The sequence below is a fragment of the Miniopterus natalensis genome, chromosome 12, assembly GCF_054644295.1.
Source record: "Miniopterus natalensis isolate mMinNat1 chromosome 12, mMinNat1.hap1, whole genome shotgun sequence".
Classification (NCBI taxonomy): Eukaryota; Metazoa; Chordata; class Mammalia; order Chiroptera; family Miniopteridae; genus Miniopterus; species Miniopterus natalensis.
The window spans coordinates 45,111,729-45,128,044 of record NC_142092.1 but is presented as its reverse complement, the minus strand read 5'-3'; the positions used below and the strand labels follow the sequence as shown (position 1 = coordinate 45,128,044).

Below are 16,316 nucleotides of genomic sequence, written 5' to 3'. Positions count from 1 at the left end.
CTCTAGGCAGTTAAGGACAATGATTATTTGTTTAGAATTTTACTATTTATAAAGTATAATCTCAATTTATCTCACTTGAGATACTGTATTAAAGACAGCTTTGCTGCTCATTCAAACAGATACACTAGGAGATGGACACAGTATTTTAGTCACTTATATTTTTCCCCTCACTGTAACTAAGAGGTCTACCACTACCAAATGACTATTCCCAGGACAAAAAAATAAAAAATAATTTTTAAAAAGACTTTGCTCCAAGTAGAATTTTGGCCTCACCTAGACAGAGAAGCAACTGACAGGTGCTCTTGACTTAGAAAGAAAGGAAGAAACTGAAATCCTACATTACTAAATATTCCATTAAAGTCAGTAAGTCTATTTTTATTTTTTAAAAAGATGATATGGTCTAAAGCACTAAAGGTGGAATTATTAATACAGCTTTCTGGAGGGCAACTTGGCAATAAGTATGAAAATCTCATCTCTTAGCATGTACATTCTCTGAAGATCTCTCTCCAACAATATGAAAACACACGTAAGCACAGGAGGTTGGTTAAATGTACGTATACACATGAAATGGAGAAGTTATAAAAACATGGAAGATATCTATGCACTAATATGGAGTGATTTCTGGGAGACAATAAAGCAAAGCGCCAAAGAGCACATGCGGTAAGCTACATTTTGTATGAGGAAATTAACAAAATATACATGTATCTGCTTATCTTAAAAAACACACAGAAAAACAAAAAATCAAAAAAACAAAACGTGGGGGAATCAACCAGTAAATAATGAAGCTTCCTGCCTACAGGAAGTAAGGGAGGTGAGGGGTTGGAGGGATATAAAATAAAGGGACATTACTCTGAGTATATCTTTTTATATAGTTCTGACTATTTGAAACAGGTTAATGTTCTGTGTATTCATGCTACAAAATTAACAAATAAAAGATGGAAAAAATATATGAAACTGAAAGCAAACTGAAAAGAAAATGAACTCAACAGTATATCCAATGAATACCGTCACTACACCGGAGAAAAAACTAATCTAGAAAAGGTAAATACAGCACAGTGAGACAATGTCTATAGGTTCTGGATCTTTAAGCGAAACAATGTATAACAAAACCAATTTTACCATAATTGATACAAAGAGTTAAGTTCCTACAGCATCTCATCAGTGTTATAACAAAACATTTAAGGAAATGACATTACTCAAGGACATGTGTTAGCTTGGCAGGGAGGGAGAACTACAAATAGGCTGAGCTCTTTTTAGTGGATTTGTGTAGTCAACGGACCAAGCAATTCTGAAACAATTTTTAGATGTATAATAGGATCAAACAAAAGAGTAAATGCGTCGATACTCGGAAGCCAGGATTCTCACTGTGGGAGAGGGGACCTACAAATATGGAAAGGGGAGAGGCAAGAACGAACTCTGGGGGGATGGGTTGGAATGGGAGGTATCAGTGCGAACTTACGATTTCTAAAATATGTAGTTATTCTCATGATTGGAAGATTCCTCTACTCACAAAGTGATACAACTCAAGTCACTGGAAAAGCCAGGGCTGGTGTCCAACACACCCTCGGCTTTTGAACATTTGGTCTGACCAGGTGGCAGTCTAACAGTAAGGAATGAAAATATTACGCTGGAATATGGTAGAACGTGACTGTAAAGGGGGCGTTGCTGTCAACTCATAATTCAGTTAGGAAGTTTTGGCTCACAAAGGTACTTTCCGGCGGTGCAGGAGGCCCATGGTCAGGAGGTAGTAAAACATCTTGGTCATCTTTTTCTTTCATCTTTATTGTTGAAAATATTACAGATGTCTTCCTTTTTCCCCATGGGTCCCCTCCACCCTCCACCCACTTCCCACGCCAGGCTTTCACCACACTATCTATTGTCTGTGTCCATGGGTTATGCACCTATAGATATAAATTCTTTGGTTAATCTCTCCCCACCCACCAGCCCACCCCCATCTTCCCTCGGAGATTTGACAGTTTGTTCCATGCTTCTGTGCAACGGAACTGATTTTGTTCATCAGTTTATTATGTTTAGATCCCACATATGAGATCATTTGTCTTTCTCTGCCTGGCTTATTTAACTTAGCATAATATTCTCCAGGTCCCACCATGCTGTCCCAACAGGTAAGAGATCCTTCTTCTTTACAGCTGCATAGTGTTCCATGGTGTAAAATTTTCAAGGTCTCTGTTCAGGTTGAGAACAATTTTGGCTGAAAGCATTCCCTTAGGAGTTTGTGTATTTCCCTGTTTGATTTTTTTGTTGTTGGGATTTGGGAGTGGTGAGAGGAAGGGGTTCTTTTCCCAGACACCAGAGCTAAGTAGGTTCCAAAAATAGATAATTCTAGAACTTTTCTCAGTCCTGGCCATATGTTGTAATTATCTGGCAAGCTTTAAAGCAAACAAAAATACCAACGTTTGGGCTCAGAACTCCAGAGGTAGGACCCTGGCATCTGAATACTCTAAAAGCTCCCAGATAACTCTAACCTCTGGCCAGTGCGGTCAGGGTGAAGAACCCACCACTGCTTTAAAAAGTTCTGTTGTGGGAACCCTGTAGGACAACAGCGCTTTCCAAACTTCCGAGGGCCCAGGAATCGTCATTTTATTTATCGCAAGCAGTCGGAGCGCCACAGCTCCAAAAATTAAGTGCGGGAGGTAACAGTCGGTTCCGGCCACCTGGGAATGGAAGGGCAATTTTAAAAAGCCCCCCCCCCCCATCTTCTTCCCTGGCTCCCCTCCTGGGCGGCCTGGGCCTGGGCCGCGGGAGGCGAGGCGCGTGGCGCGTGGCGCGTGGCGCTGGGCGCGGCCGGCTCTGCTGCCCGAAAACCCCGCGGTGTCGGGGCCGCGGCGAACCGTCCCTCCGCGTCCCTCGGCTGCGCCGCCGCTTCCCACCCACGCGCCTCCTTCAGAAGCGCGCCGCCGCATCCCGAGGCAAGGACCGCGCTCGGGAAGAGGGGGCGCTGCGCGGGCCCCCCGCTCCCGCCCAGGGCGCCCGCGGCCCGGCGCGTGCACTGCGGGCCGGCGCCCGGGCGCGGCCCCGGCGGCCCGACCTCGTCACCGCGCGCTCAAGGCGCCGCCTCCGCCGCCGCCGGCGCTGCCCGGGGGCGGGGACTCGCCGCTGCGGAGACCCAGACGCGGCGGCTGCGGGCGCGCGGGGCAGAGCGGGCGAGAGCGCGGGGTCGCCGGCGGCGGCGGGAGCGGCCCGGGCCTGGGGGCCGGACTTGCAGCGCCGAGCGGCCGCGGGAGGCGCCGCAGGAGGTGAGTGGGTGGCGCGCGTCCCCCGGCGCGCCCTGCTCCCCGCTGCCGCCAGTCCCTTCGTCCCTCCTCAGCCCGGGGTTCGCTCCCGGGGGCTCTGTGCGGGTCCCGGGAGACGCCGCCTGGCTCACGCCCCGGCTGCAGCCTTTTCCCGGCGTCGGCGCGGCCCCGGCTCCGCACCTCGCTGCGCCCGAGCCTTCGCCTCGGCGCCGTCCCCACCCGCTGGGCTCCGTCCCCGGGCGCCGAGGGGCCGTGCGAGGGTTCCTGCCCCCGGAGGCCCGTCGGGGACGGTGCCGGGCCTTTCTTTTTGTTCGTAGCTTGATCACGCGCGTCAGCAGCCAAAGCCTAACGCGTGCGTCCCCCGAAGTCGCACTAGTTCCAGCGCTGTGGGCGAGATGGGCGCGCGGGCCGGGGGCAGGGCTGCCCGCGCCGCGCTCCCGCCCTCCCCGCCCGCCGCCCGGTGCGCTCGGGCCGCCGCGGTTGCCGACGTGGGCGGCGGCCGTGTCCCGGCAGGTGGCCGGGGCCGCGCGCCCGCCCGCCCGGGGACCGCGCCGCCCGAGCGCGTCGTGGGGATGCTCCAGGTCCCTCGCCTGTTTTCCACCTTTGGGGATGTGAAGGGCGCGCAAGACTTTTGCTCTGCTGTAAAAAGAGTCTTCGGGATTTATATACTTTTTATGTTTCACACCCTCTTTATTATTTTTAATGTGGTTTTTTTTTTGCGTGGGTTTTTTTTTTTTTTGTAAAGCAAAATGGGAAAAATACCTGTTTTGATAAATGTTCTTTTTAGCGGAACTTAATCATTATTTTCAGAATGTCACGATGGTGCTAGCCACGTGCAGACGGCCCGTTTCTAGATTTGCCTTAACAAACTTGGGTGGCTCTCTCCGTTTCCTTTGTCTGCTGTGTCTCCGAGGGCCTAGCGCCTGAAATTATGCAGATGTTGAGGGACATTCCTAGAGACGGATTATCAGGATGTCCAACAGCCCGATGAAATATTTAACAGCTCTAGAGCGACTCTGTGGTTGATGGGCATCAGACTGACTCATATTTAGGCAGTTTCTGGGTTTTGGGGAGCAGTGTAATCTCCAGGAGGTCCTTGTGGTCTCCTCGGGCATTCTAGCACCTCTTCCTTGTGCCGTAGAAGGTAAAACTAAGCTCAAGCTATTGGGAAGATTAATTTTACTTTACTTGTAAATGGAAACCAGTAACTTGCTAACACTGTTCTTAGGCCAGAACTCAGTTTTTAAGGTGTCAGTGGTGAAAAAGACATTGAATAAAGGGAAAGGTTAGCTCTTCAGGACATATTTTGTTCTTCTATGGAGAGGTGATTTTTTTTCATTGGTTTTGCTAAAAATGAAAGACAGGATGAGAGGAAGGGATGCGGGAAGCGTGGGGGGGTGTTGCCAGATTGCAGTGACATTGCTGTTAGGAGCTAAGGATGCCATCTGCTTTCTAACTGCTGGTCCAGTTGTTGATGGGGGTGCAAAGATTTTGCATTCACATATTTTTTTCAGGGATGGGGCAGAAACAGCAGTGAAGATGGTTCACCTGGTCAGCCCCAGGGCTACCCTGAGTCCATTTATGTGGCCACCTTCCCCCAGCAGGGAGGGCAGTGCTGACCTTACTGACAATCCTGTGACTCTGCCGGCTGGGTTTCTGCATCTGAAACATGCAGGGAAGCCTGGCAGAGCCTGGGGAAACTGCCTTTACTGGCTGGAGTGTCACCAAGCAGGCTGTGAGGAGCAGGGAAGTACGGCTCCTTGACAGGCACTTTATCACAAGGAAGCTTGAAGGCAACCTGGTCCCTGCGGGCCATCTCTACCAACCCCTCTTCTAAAGCTGCCTGCGGTCACCAGGAGGGAGGGAGGGGAGATTGGGATGAGGGATGAGAGGCCTGGTGCCCTTGGTTTTCAGTTTTGTTATTATGTTTATCTTTAGAAGAAAATAAGTTGCCTTAGGAAAAATTCATTTCTTTTTCGGTGACCTAATGTGACCTACATGGGTAATAATATGCATAATTGGGGAAAGAAAAAAAAATACGTTTTATTGGTAAACAACTCCCCTCCCCCCAAAAAGAAAACTTTGTTAATTTTTTTAAGCATTTGCAAAAGTAGAGGAATGGTCTTGATAGGCTTTTGCTCTCACCTTAGGAAAGTATGAATGGTATTTCATTTGCCCCCAAAAAGCGTTCTTTGATTGCAGTTTTCTCTCCTAGACTTTCAAGTTACTGATGAAATGACATCAAAAGAGAGACTTGGCTTGAAGTTAAAGAAGTATTTCCTTAATTCTCAGAGAGTCTACTTTGCTTCACACAGAAATTTCTTACACTTTCAGAAAGAAAAAAAATGCATGCGTTCTCAGATATTTACACTTTAATCTCATTTTTCTTTAAAAACCTTCAGGGCTGTATTCACAATATTTCCCCTGGCTAAGATTTTTGAAGATTGATTAGTTCTGGACAAGAAGAAAGTATATGTAAAGTACTATATAATATGGGTACAGTGATACATTTTGTAGTTTGCTGTGGTTTCCAAATTCTTTTGATGATTCTCATCAGTAAAAAATTTTTAACACCTAAAATTTATATGATGTTATATGTCAGTTATATCTCAATGAAATAACCTTTTAGCTCTCCCCATACACACATCATGAGCTATTACCGTTGTCTTGTATCTCAAGGCCCAATATACACTTAGGGCTGGATTCATTGTTAATAACAGTGGAAGTAAAACCCTATTTCAAATACTGCTTCTTGAATTTTGAGTATTTTTGGCCTGTTTCTTGTCAGATCATAGCTTTTTACTTCTTGATGTGGCTCATGCAAAGCTGACTCAGGGTAAGAAACATGCACCTTCCAAACTGGGCTTGTGTTTGCCTGTGCTTGCATTTATTATTATAACTAATTTATGCTTTTTATAGGAATTGTAAAGCTTCATATCCTCTGTAAAGTTTAGTTTAGTTCTAATATGTCAGTCCACCTCACCCTGCAAGTCCTGAAGACAAAGGACCACCTCAGGCACTTCAGCGATGGTGACAGGTGACCCTGAAGAGAGAGACTCTGAGGATGCAGAGTCACTTTCTGCTTTTATCAGCATGGTTAATATTTTGTGGCAGTGTAATAAAATTAGTATACAATAATTAGCATAATTAGTATATACATAACATATTTAAGTTATTATATGTAATACTCGTATCACTAAAACATAGTTGCTATCCTACTTTTTGGATAAAAATAAATATAACTCTGGGATTCCCTTCCCCAGTCCTGTGGAGCATCTTCTGCACTCTCTAGGATGCATGAGCCCTGCTGTAGACAGCTGGTTTCTTATGTTAGCCTCAGGTAATTCTTTCATTTGAGCATCAGAAGAACCTCACCAAGGCAGGTACAATTGATATCTCTCTCTTTTTAAAATGAGTAAACAGACTAAAAAAGGTCAAGTAATTCCACAACAGTCCCTTTCAGTTAAGTATTTACTTGGTGACAAGTAAGTGCTCGCATTTAATTTTCACACCAGCCTTAGAAGACAGGCACCAACGTTACCCCTTTACAGACTATTCCAAAGGGCTGGGAGAAGATGAATAACTGCCAGGCACCCAGGTAGAAACAGGTCCTCATGCTCCACTACATCTCTCGTTTACCTGTCCAAGGCTCAAGATGGGCACCTGGGTTGTCTTTGTGCCCTTTGAGGGTAGAGATCTTTCTTGCTGGCTTGGTGTCTTCAGTGATGGTTCCAGCACAGAAGAGAGCCTTGGAATCTGTTTGAATGAGTTCAGTTTTTTCCCCTCTACTTCATGAACATACATGTGGTATAATCATTTTGTTTCAGGGGAAACTGTAAAATACCATGACTTAATCTTGAAATGCCAAAAATACAGCTTCAAAACTTGCCAATGTTACCAATGTATGTCTTCCTTACATCTTCATTTTTATTGTTACTGTTTGACTTTTATATTAAAAATGTCAGTTTTTAAAAGTATTGCCTTGACAAGTTTTTAGAAGAGACAAAATTATATGCTAATGAGTGCTTTAGAAAAAAATTAACTACAGTTCTCTGATTTCAGTGCTGTCAGAACTGGAGGGTCTCGCCCATCCCATCTTGGTCTCTGTTATTTCTAGCTGATGGATTATTCCTTCTCTCTCCCCATTTCTGTGTCAGTGAGGGAGGGTCCTGTATAAGCTGTGTTGCTCTGGACTTAGTGACATTTCATTCTGATTAAAGAACAAATACCTTTGTCCACACACATACAGTGGCTTGGAGATGCCCAAAGGGAGCAAAGAACCTCAGGCTAAGAAGTCACTGCAAGTGGAGTCATTTTAGGTTACTCTTTACTTTGTAGACAAGTAAACGGAAACCTTACCTCTCTGGTGCAGCAGGTAGTAGGTTAAGGTTTGGGAAGAATGTTTGCGGCACAGATGAGAGGGGGAGACAACGGCCAAAGGCCAAAAAGAGCCAGGTGGGTGTGGGGGGGTCAGTGGGGGCATAACATATAAAATTCAACCGTTGAACAGACATTTCTCCAAAGATTAAACACCCCTCCACCATGCCTTTCTGCTTCTTGAAAATAAGTGAGTGCAGCCCTGGCCGGTTGCTCAGCGGTTAGAGTGTCATCCCGTACACTCTAAGGTGGTGGGTTCAGTTTCTGGTCAGTGTGCATACTCGGGTTGTGATTCGGTCCCCAGTTAGGGTGTGTATGGGAGGCAACTCATCGATGTTTCTCTTTCTCCCTTCTCTAAAATCAGTAAAAACACTTCCTTGGGTGAGAATTAAAAAAAAAAAAATGAAAGAAAATAAGTGAGTGCAGCCAGAACAAAATTCACTGTCAGACGTGTCCATGGTGGTCTAGAGAGGACAGTGGTTCTCAAGCTTGTCCTGCATCAGAATCACCCTGAGGGCTTTTAAACACAGATGGCTGCCCCCGCCCCCCCCCCAAGTCTGTTACCAGAAAATGTGCATTTCTAACATTCTCAGGTGATGCTGATGCTATTGGTCCAGGGACCACACTTCAAGAACCATGGAACTACGTATAGCAAAGGCTGGCAGCCCTTTTTTGTAAAGGCCCAGATGATATATTTTAGATTCTGCAGGCCATACCAACTGTATCACAGTTACTCAATTCTTGTGGCCTAACAGCCACAGACAGTAAATAAATGAATGGGCGTGGTTGTGTTACAGTAAAACTTTATTTGTGGACACTGTAATTTTAATTTTGTGTACTTTTCACCTACACAAAAGTCATGAAGTATTATTATTTTGATTTTTCAGCCGTTTAAAAACTAAGTTTATGGGCTGTGTACAGAAACAGGTGGCTGTCAGCATTCAGTCCTAGGGCTGCAGCTTGCAGACTCCTGAGCTAGAGGAAAAATTGGGAGCTCCTGCCGAAATGTAGTCGGTGTGCGTGTGGGAGGCGGCCTTTCTTTAGAAATCCAAGTGCTGGAAAAAACAGGATGGAACTTCCTGTTCCTCTCATTCATTTTCACTCATCCATCTCTCTTTTTGGTATTTCCACTACATAACATTAAATATGCACATTAATTTTTAAGTGAAAAAATTTTTAATTGACATATAATTGACACCAACAGTTTCTGGTGTAATGATTCGATAGTTGTATATATTGTGAAATGATCACAGTAAATCCAGTTAAAACATTATCACCATACATAGTTATAAAATTCTTTCTTGTGATGAGAAATTTAAGATCTCTCTTAGCAACTTTCACACATGCGTTACAGTATTATTAACTATAGTCACCATGCTGTTAAAGTCTTTTCTTTATAAACTATCAGCTTCCAGAATTGGGAAAAACATGATGTTTATAATGTAATTGTGGATTGGGGAAGTGAGAGGAGAGTCTTTGTACTTCCTGGTAAGTTTTGAAAGCGATTGTAAGAACACAATGGACTTGGTTATTTAACCCTAATGGTCTGGAGCAGGAGTTGCAAACTTTCTCTAAAAGTCCAGATAAATATTTTAACTGGTTTAATCCTCACAATAACCCTATGAGATCTCTGTTTCAACTGTTCAACCCTGCCTTGCAGCCAGAAAGCAGCTATGAGCAATACTTAAAGGAATGGGCATGGCTGTGTTCAGTAAAACTGGATTCCAGAGCAGGCCAACTATGTCCTGCCCATGGGCCTTGGTTTGCTGACCTGACTTGGAGACATTCTTGGGACAGAGTAGAATATTTTTAAACCCTCAAAGAAATGTCAGTGACTAAATTCTTCACGGCCCCCAGTGCTGAGCGGTGTATTCCCAGGTCTTTTTGCTCGTGCAGGGATTTCTGAACTTCCTGCTCTGCTCTGGCCGGCTCTCGGGCCCTCTGATATCCAGGTGAGGCCATTCCCTGAGAAGGAATAAAGGTGCAGCTCCCCCACTGTTGGAGAAGCTGCATTGTCCTGCAGTGGTGACGTGGGTCAAACAAGCTAATCTGATCCTTTATGTTTGCCCGTATGATTAAAAACCCCTGTGTGAAAATAAGGAAGTGAAAAGAAAAAGTATTTAACTCGGAGGTTGAAGGGGCTGATGCATTCGGCTGGTTGCCCATTTTCATACTCTTTTTCTTTCTTTTTAAAAAATATATCTTTATTGATTTCAGAGAGAGGAAGGGAGAGAGAGAGAGAAACATCAATGATGAGAGAGTCATTGATTGGCTGCCTCCTGCAGGCCCCCTGCTGGGGATCAAGCCCGCAACCAGGGCATGTGCCCTGAGTAGGAATTGAACCCCGATCTCCTGGATCCTAGGTTGATGCTCAACCACTGAGCCACACTTGGCCAGGCTCTTTTTCTTTCTTTTTTTTTTTAAAAAAAGTAATTAGAGCCTGGCTGGGTGTGGCTCAGCGGTTGAGCGTCGACCTAGGATCCAGGCGATCGGGGTTCGATTCCCGGTCAGGGCACATGCCCGGGTTGCTGGCTTGATCAATGACTCTCTCATCATTGATGTTGCTATCTCTCTCTCTCCCTCTCTTGTCCTCTCTCTGAAATCAATAAAGATATATTAAAAAAAAAAAAAGTAATTAGAGGTCTGTGTTCTCTTATAAAAATTCTTGTCTTAAAAGCCAACAACAGCTTTAACCAGTAGGTCAAATTTTAAAAATTAAGCCAGTAAGAAAGAATCTGCAGTGTTTTCATGACTTTTCCAATTTACCAAGAGACTTTTAATGCAGAAACACGATCACTGCAGGAAGCCTGGGGTGCAGAGGTGATATAGGTTAACCATTTTTTTAGTATGTTCAGATACCTGTAATCAAATACGAGACAAATCACAATCTGAAGCCTAAATTACAATAAATGTAATATATCTGATGCAGTATATCTCCCACCCACTTACATCACTCCCTCAGTGCATATAAATTAAATTTAAGGTGGGGGGAAGGAGAGTGTTTATAGTATTTGACAGCTGTAGACTGTGGCGCTGAATTACTGCCTGAAGTCGTCTTCAGTCTTTGTCATGTCTCACCTGTATCTGCCGCTTATATTCAGCACAGTGGTTACTACAGTAGTCACCAGAAGTCAGTGGTGGAGCACCTCGCAGACCTGAAGGATGAGTGTTGGCCCTTCCTTCCTCACGGTCACCTTCTTACCTGGGCAGCCCTGTGCCCATCGGGAGCCCAGGCTCTCCTAACCGTGCCCTCTGGGCAGCTGCACACCTTCCTGGCCAGCAGAGCACTGGGTCACCGTGAGGGGCTTCTGAGACTGTTCTCACATTTGGCTTCCTCGAACCCCTCTTTTTTCATAAGATGGCCTGGTCTGGACGTCTGCTGCTGCAGCGGCACCTGCGAGTCAGCTCCGGGTGATGGCAGCTACTGCTGCTGCAACGGACGGAAGAGTCAGGAGTCAGAGGAGGAAGGCAGATGGTTGGTTTCGGTTAAGTAGAATGATCGTGGGAGGAAAACATTATCACCTTTTCCTTATAGGAAAAGACTAGATCTAGGAATAATTTGTTATTTGTCTTTCCACCTCTAATAATGATAATAATAAACACTGAGTAATTACTCTGTGCCAGATGTGGTTTTAAGCACTTCTCATATCTTAACTCATTTGCTGATTATAACCCTACGAGGAGGACAGTGAGGCACAGATGGGCCCTGTGGCTCTACGAGGTGGAACCAGTATCCAACATTGGCCGTCTGGTTTTAGTATTTGTTCTCTCAACACCATCCTGAGCTGCCTGGTGCTAGCACAGCACCCGACTCATGGTGGCTACTCAATAAATTTTTTATTGACTGTCTAAGGGAATGAGAATATTAAACAGTCATCTATACGCTTCCCTTGAAGTGAGAACTGAGTTCATATTCTGTTTTCAGACTTAAAGTACACACACCCACTGACTTGTAGCTGCTGGAATAACCAAAGGTCATTGAAGGATCCCGTCTAAAATTATATCGTTAGGGAATTAGGTATATGGCTGTGATATTTTATGTGCTGGAATATGGGGGTGAGATGCCCCCTCACACTGGTGGAGGATTCCGTGACGCCCCGTATGGGAAGCACCTGGTCAGTGCATCTCACATAGTAAGCGCCCCGCTGGTTTACCCTCCCTTCCCAGGAACTCCTGGAGGCCAGTTTGGAATTCAGAATTTTTTCAGAATTTAGGAGATAATAAGATGCATTTATTATATATTATGTGACAGCCCCAGGAGGATCTGCTGCAGCATCCCACAGTCAAACACTAATTTTTCTGCAGCAAGATGTATGAATATTCACTCAAAGGGAGAAAGGTAAAGGCTATTTTTTAGCATCTTCAGGTGAGTTCTGGTAAGACTATGATCTGATTTCAGGTGAGGTTTTGTTGCTGGCTGAGTGATTAAAAATCCCTTTGGGTTTTTAGAGCATTTTGGATTTTAGAATTGTGGGTAAGGGACTATACACCTGGATACGAGATTGTAAACACAGTTGAGGATGTAGAAGAGTGTGTGTCGCAGCATTGTTGGAAATAAGCCTAGAAAATCCTGCTGGCCCTCGAGAGGAGATTGACTAAGTAAATCCTGGTACACAGTGGTGCCCTGGTCAGCCCTTGAAAAGGAATGGAGCAGACCGTAATGTGCTATCGGGAAAAGGGCGACAAGATGTATTACTAAGTGAGTCACGACATTTACAGAACAGTGCGAGTGATCTTGTTTGCTTGTAAATGCATCAAAAAACATTGAGAATGACATCGAGAAACGTGGCTGCTCATTGGAATAACCTGGGGAGATTAGGGAACACCAGCACCTGGGCCCCGCGGTAAGCCTGTTCAGAATGAGAGGTGGAGGAGTGGGGCCAGGCCTCGGCACAGGCGCACCTCGGAGGTAGTGCCCGTTCAGTTCCCGGCCACCGCAGTAAAGCGTCTTACGAGAAAGCACGTCGTAATCTTTTTGCTGGTGGAAGGCCTTGCCTTCCATTTGTTAAAAACACAACACCTGTGAACTTCAGTAAACCGAAGAGCAATAAAACAAGGCATGCCTGTATTAAGAAAGGACTCACTCAGTGACGCACTTAGAAATGCCATCGGGTAAGAGTGGGCTCTGCCAGCGCTCCTGTGTTCTCACAAGAACTTGACCTCAGAGGTGAGTCCCTGGTGGTCTTTCCCACCCTCAATAAAAGCTGTTATTGTTGCCCTCCCTCTGATAAGGTCCTGTTTTATCAGGCTCAGCAAAAGCCTTTTGGCAAAGTCAACTTTCCTTGCCCTTGGTGCCAGGTGCTGGCATCCAGCCAGACCTGGTGTTGCGTAGAAGCCCATGAACCAAATTGATGGCTCCTTTCTTACCAGCTGTGTTTGTGTGTTGTTTGAGAACGTAGCGCTCTTTGCAGCTCTCAAAGTCTCTGTTACTTGGATGTGCTGCGTGGCTTAGTGTGCTGCAGTTGCACAGATAAGGGCCTTGTGCGTCCTGTGACTTACACAGTGGGACTTCACACTTCTCCAGGGTGCTTTCCTGCTTTGCTCAAGAAACTCTTTAGCTGGTGCCCTTAGTAATTCTGTCCCCGTGTTACGAGGAAACCCAAGCATAAGAGAAATTGTTACTTGCCGAGGTCTATGAGCGTGTCCCAGGGAGCCAGCCACACTGCCCAGTGTGGGTGCTGCTTACCTGTTCTCTCTCCACAGCTTCATGTTTCAAGAAGACGCCAGACGTGCCTTGGTTGTGACGCCCTCCTTTTGGTTGTGACGATGGATGTGGCCTGCTTCCGGCATGGAATACAAATATTGAGGCTTACGCATTTGCATTTATTTTGCAGATTCTCAGCCTGGCCTATGAGATGATGGGACTGGGAAACGGGCGTCGGACCATGAAGTCACCGCCCTTTGTGCTGGCTGCCCTGGTGGCCTGTATCATTGTCCTGGGCTTCAACTACTGGATTGCAAGCTCCCGGAGCGTGGATCTCCAGGTATTTTGCTTGTTTGTTTTGTTTGTGTGGCTGTCGTAGAGTATTTAACGCTGCTGGGTGGTGGGGTCCGAGGGGTTTGTATTTACCGCCACCTGCGACGTGGCTCAGTGGTGTGTGCCCGTTGTAATGCAAGTTCAGGCTCTGTGTGTGCCCCTGTGTCGATCAAGCTCCTCAACCCTCATTTTTTAAGCCCTCAGTCTTCCTTTAGCGAGAATCCTGTTATCCCAGTTTAGCAAGAATCCCCTTACTCTGGATGTCTCTTTAATACTTTTCCACATACTGACCCCCTCCGTCTGCTCTTTGGCTATAAATCCTTGGCTGTCTTTGCTGGATTCAGAGCTGAGCACAGTTTCTCTGCCCTCCTGCCCCAGTCATGACCCCTAGTCTCTAATAAAGTTTTCTGTACTGTTTGAACAAGCATCAGACCCGTTTTCCTCCAACAGTACATTATATAAATCATCATCGTCCTTTGTACATAGCTCTACAAGGTTGGGACTTTATTTTCCCCATTTCACAGGTAGGCAGACTGAGGCACAGAGAGGTAAAGTGCCCAGGGAGCTGGGATTCCAACCCAGCCTGTCTGATGTCAGAGCATGGGCTCCTCGCCCTGGAACTTCATCCACCTGAGTGTTTGGCCTCCGCTCCTGCTTACCCATGAGGGGTGTGTAGTGCCTGGGAGCCCTGTTCTCTGCACAGATGTGTTTTGGTGTCCAGAGTTGGAGGATTTGGTCTGTTTTTAGGAATTTCGTCAGATAGGGAGTGGTTAAGTGCACTGTTAGTGGGGGAAAAAGAAACTAAATATTTGAGCAGCAGTTCACTCCAGTTAAAGCTTGAGGCATTTTATGTACTGATTTAAACCTCACAAAATCCCGCGCAGGGTGTGGTGGCATTTCCATGGAGACAGGCAGTGGAGATAGTTGCTTCTAGACTGTTTCTCTAGAAAAACTTGCTGTAGCTTCTACCCGGTTGACTTAAAGATTGGGCCTTGGGCACACACCGTGTGCGCGAGGCTTGCAGCTGGCTTTGGGGCCCGGGTTGCTCAGGGGGTCTGGTATCTAGGGGCGGCTTGGCGGGGGCCCTCACACTGCGGTGTCCTTGCAGACGCGGATCATGGAGCTGGAAGGCAGGGTCCGCAGGGCGGCCGCCGAGAGAGGCGCGGTGGAGCTCAAAAAGAACGAGTTCCAGGGAGAGCTGGAGAAGCAACGGGAGCAGCTCGACAAAATCCAGTCCAGCCACAACTTTCAGATGGAGAGCGTCAACAAGTTGCACCGGGACGAAAAGGCAAGGCCTGCCCTGTGCTCCTCCCGATCGGTCTGAGCACCGGTTTATACGCCGTCCAGTTCTTCCCGGCGGGAGGGTGAGCCGCTGTGTGTATATGGATGTAATGAAATGGAATTAGCCCCTCGACGAGGCTTTGGGGATCTCCCCCCATCTGCCCATTAGTCCTTGGGTGGGTGGGCTTCTTGTAAAACCCTTTGCAATGTTGAGAAATGGGAGAAATGGAAAGAACTCTCTTAGCATCAGATTTATCCCACTGTTGGCTTTTTCTTCTTAGTGTCTACAAACGAGTTAAGTCCCTACTCCAGGCCTGGCCTGGGCTGGATGTTTGTGTCTCAAGAGTGACGTTTGTGCCCTTGGTATAGCTCTTGGGTTGGAAGGGTTGCAGGCCTCTAAATAAGTAGTAACAGAGAGGGGACTCAGAATGCTGGCTTTTAAGTTAAAAACAATTTTCATCAGTGGATGGTAGATACTTCCAGTGGGACTTCAGCTGATTCTTGAGGGTTAGACCGTTGTTCCACTTTCCTTTTTTGCCTCCTTATGTGTTGCGGAATTAGGTATGTGTATGACCCTTTGACTACAGAAGTGCAGTTATGTGAGTTCATGTGTATTGATACAACTCGGTGGAAGCCCTTGTATAGTCCGTCATTTCATGAGTTGCATATGAGATGGGGTATACAGCTTTGTTTTGAAACAGAAATGATTGTGAATAAGTCATCCTTAAATAACTTCCAAAAAAGTCATCTTTCTTAATTATCAAAATGTTGTAGACAGTTTTGGAAATTCAAAGAAAAGAATTAAAATCACCTGTAATTCCACCGCTCAGAAATTAACCACTTAGAAGCACCTATCCCCTTTTAACAAAAATAGATCCCATCTAAGCTTTCCTAGCTTATTGTTACAGCCAAGCTTTTATAAATGTAGGTTTGCCGTGAAAGTTGTAGAATGGGAAGGGGGCTCTTTAAGTGATAAACATATTTGAACACATCTAGTTTTTGCATATCATAAAAAAGGACCCAGAAACTTTTGTCTTATTATGTATTGTTATTTTGGGGGTGTTGAGGCAACCACTTCAAAGGTGGAAAATCGGGGTGTAATTTGAGATAAGAGAATTCTTCATAAACGTTTGCTGAAAGGAACTGTAGTAGATTACCTTGATACCTGATTGGCTTGGGGGGCTGGGCTGGGATAGGAGGAACTATCTCTGACTCAGGTGAGCAGGATTGCACATTCATGTGCTGTTTCACTTACCTATTGGTACGTAACAGATTACCCCCAAACACAGTGATTTAAAACCGTGACAGACAACATCTATTTTGCTTATATGCCTGCTGTTTGGGAGGGCTCCGTGGGGGCAACTTGTGTCTATTCCACGCTGTGTCACCGTCTGGGGTGCCTCAAGGCCTGGGGGCAGAAGGTTTCCTCA

General features: G+C 46.0%; 1 protein-coding gene across 1 annotated transcript in view; it reads left to right on the top strand.

Moving 5' to 3' along the window:
* The first annotated feature begins 3,194 nt into the window (after window positions 1–3,194).
* Window positions 3,195–16,316, top strand: part of GOLM1 (golgi membrane protein 1) — a 41,361-nt gene continuing 28,239 nt past the window's right edge. Inside the window, exons 1-3 of the mRNA XM_087822735.1 lie at window positions 3,195–3,254; window positions 13,463–13,612; window positions 14,714–14,893. Coding sequence (XP_087678861.1) covers window positions 13,484–13,612; window positions 14,714–14,893 — 309 coding nt within the window. The 5' untranslated portion in view covers window positions 3,195–3,254; window positions 13,463–13,483. The remainder of the gene's footprint in view (window positions 3,255–13,462; window positions 13,613–14,713; window positions 14,894–16,316) is intronic.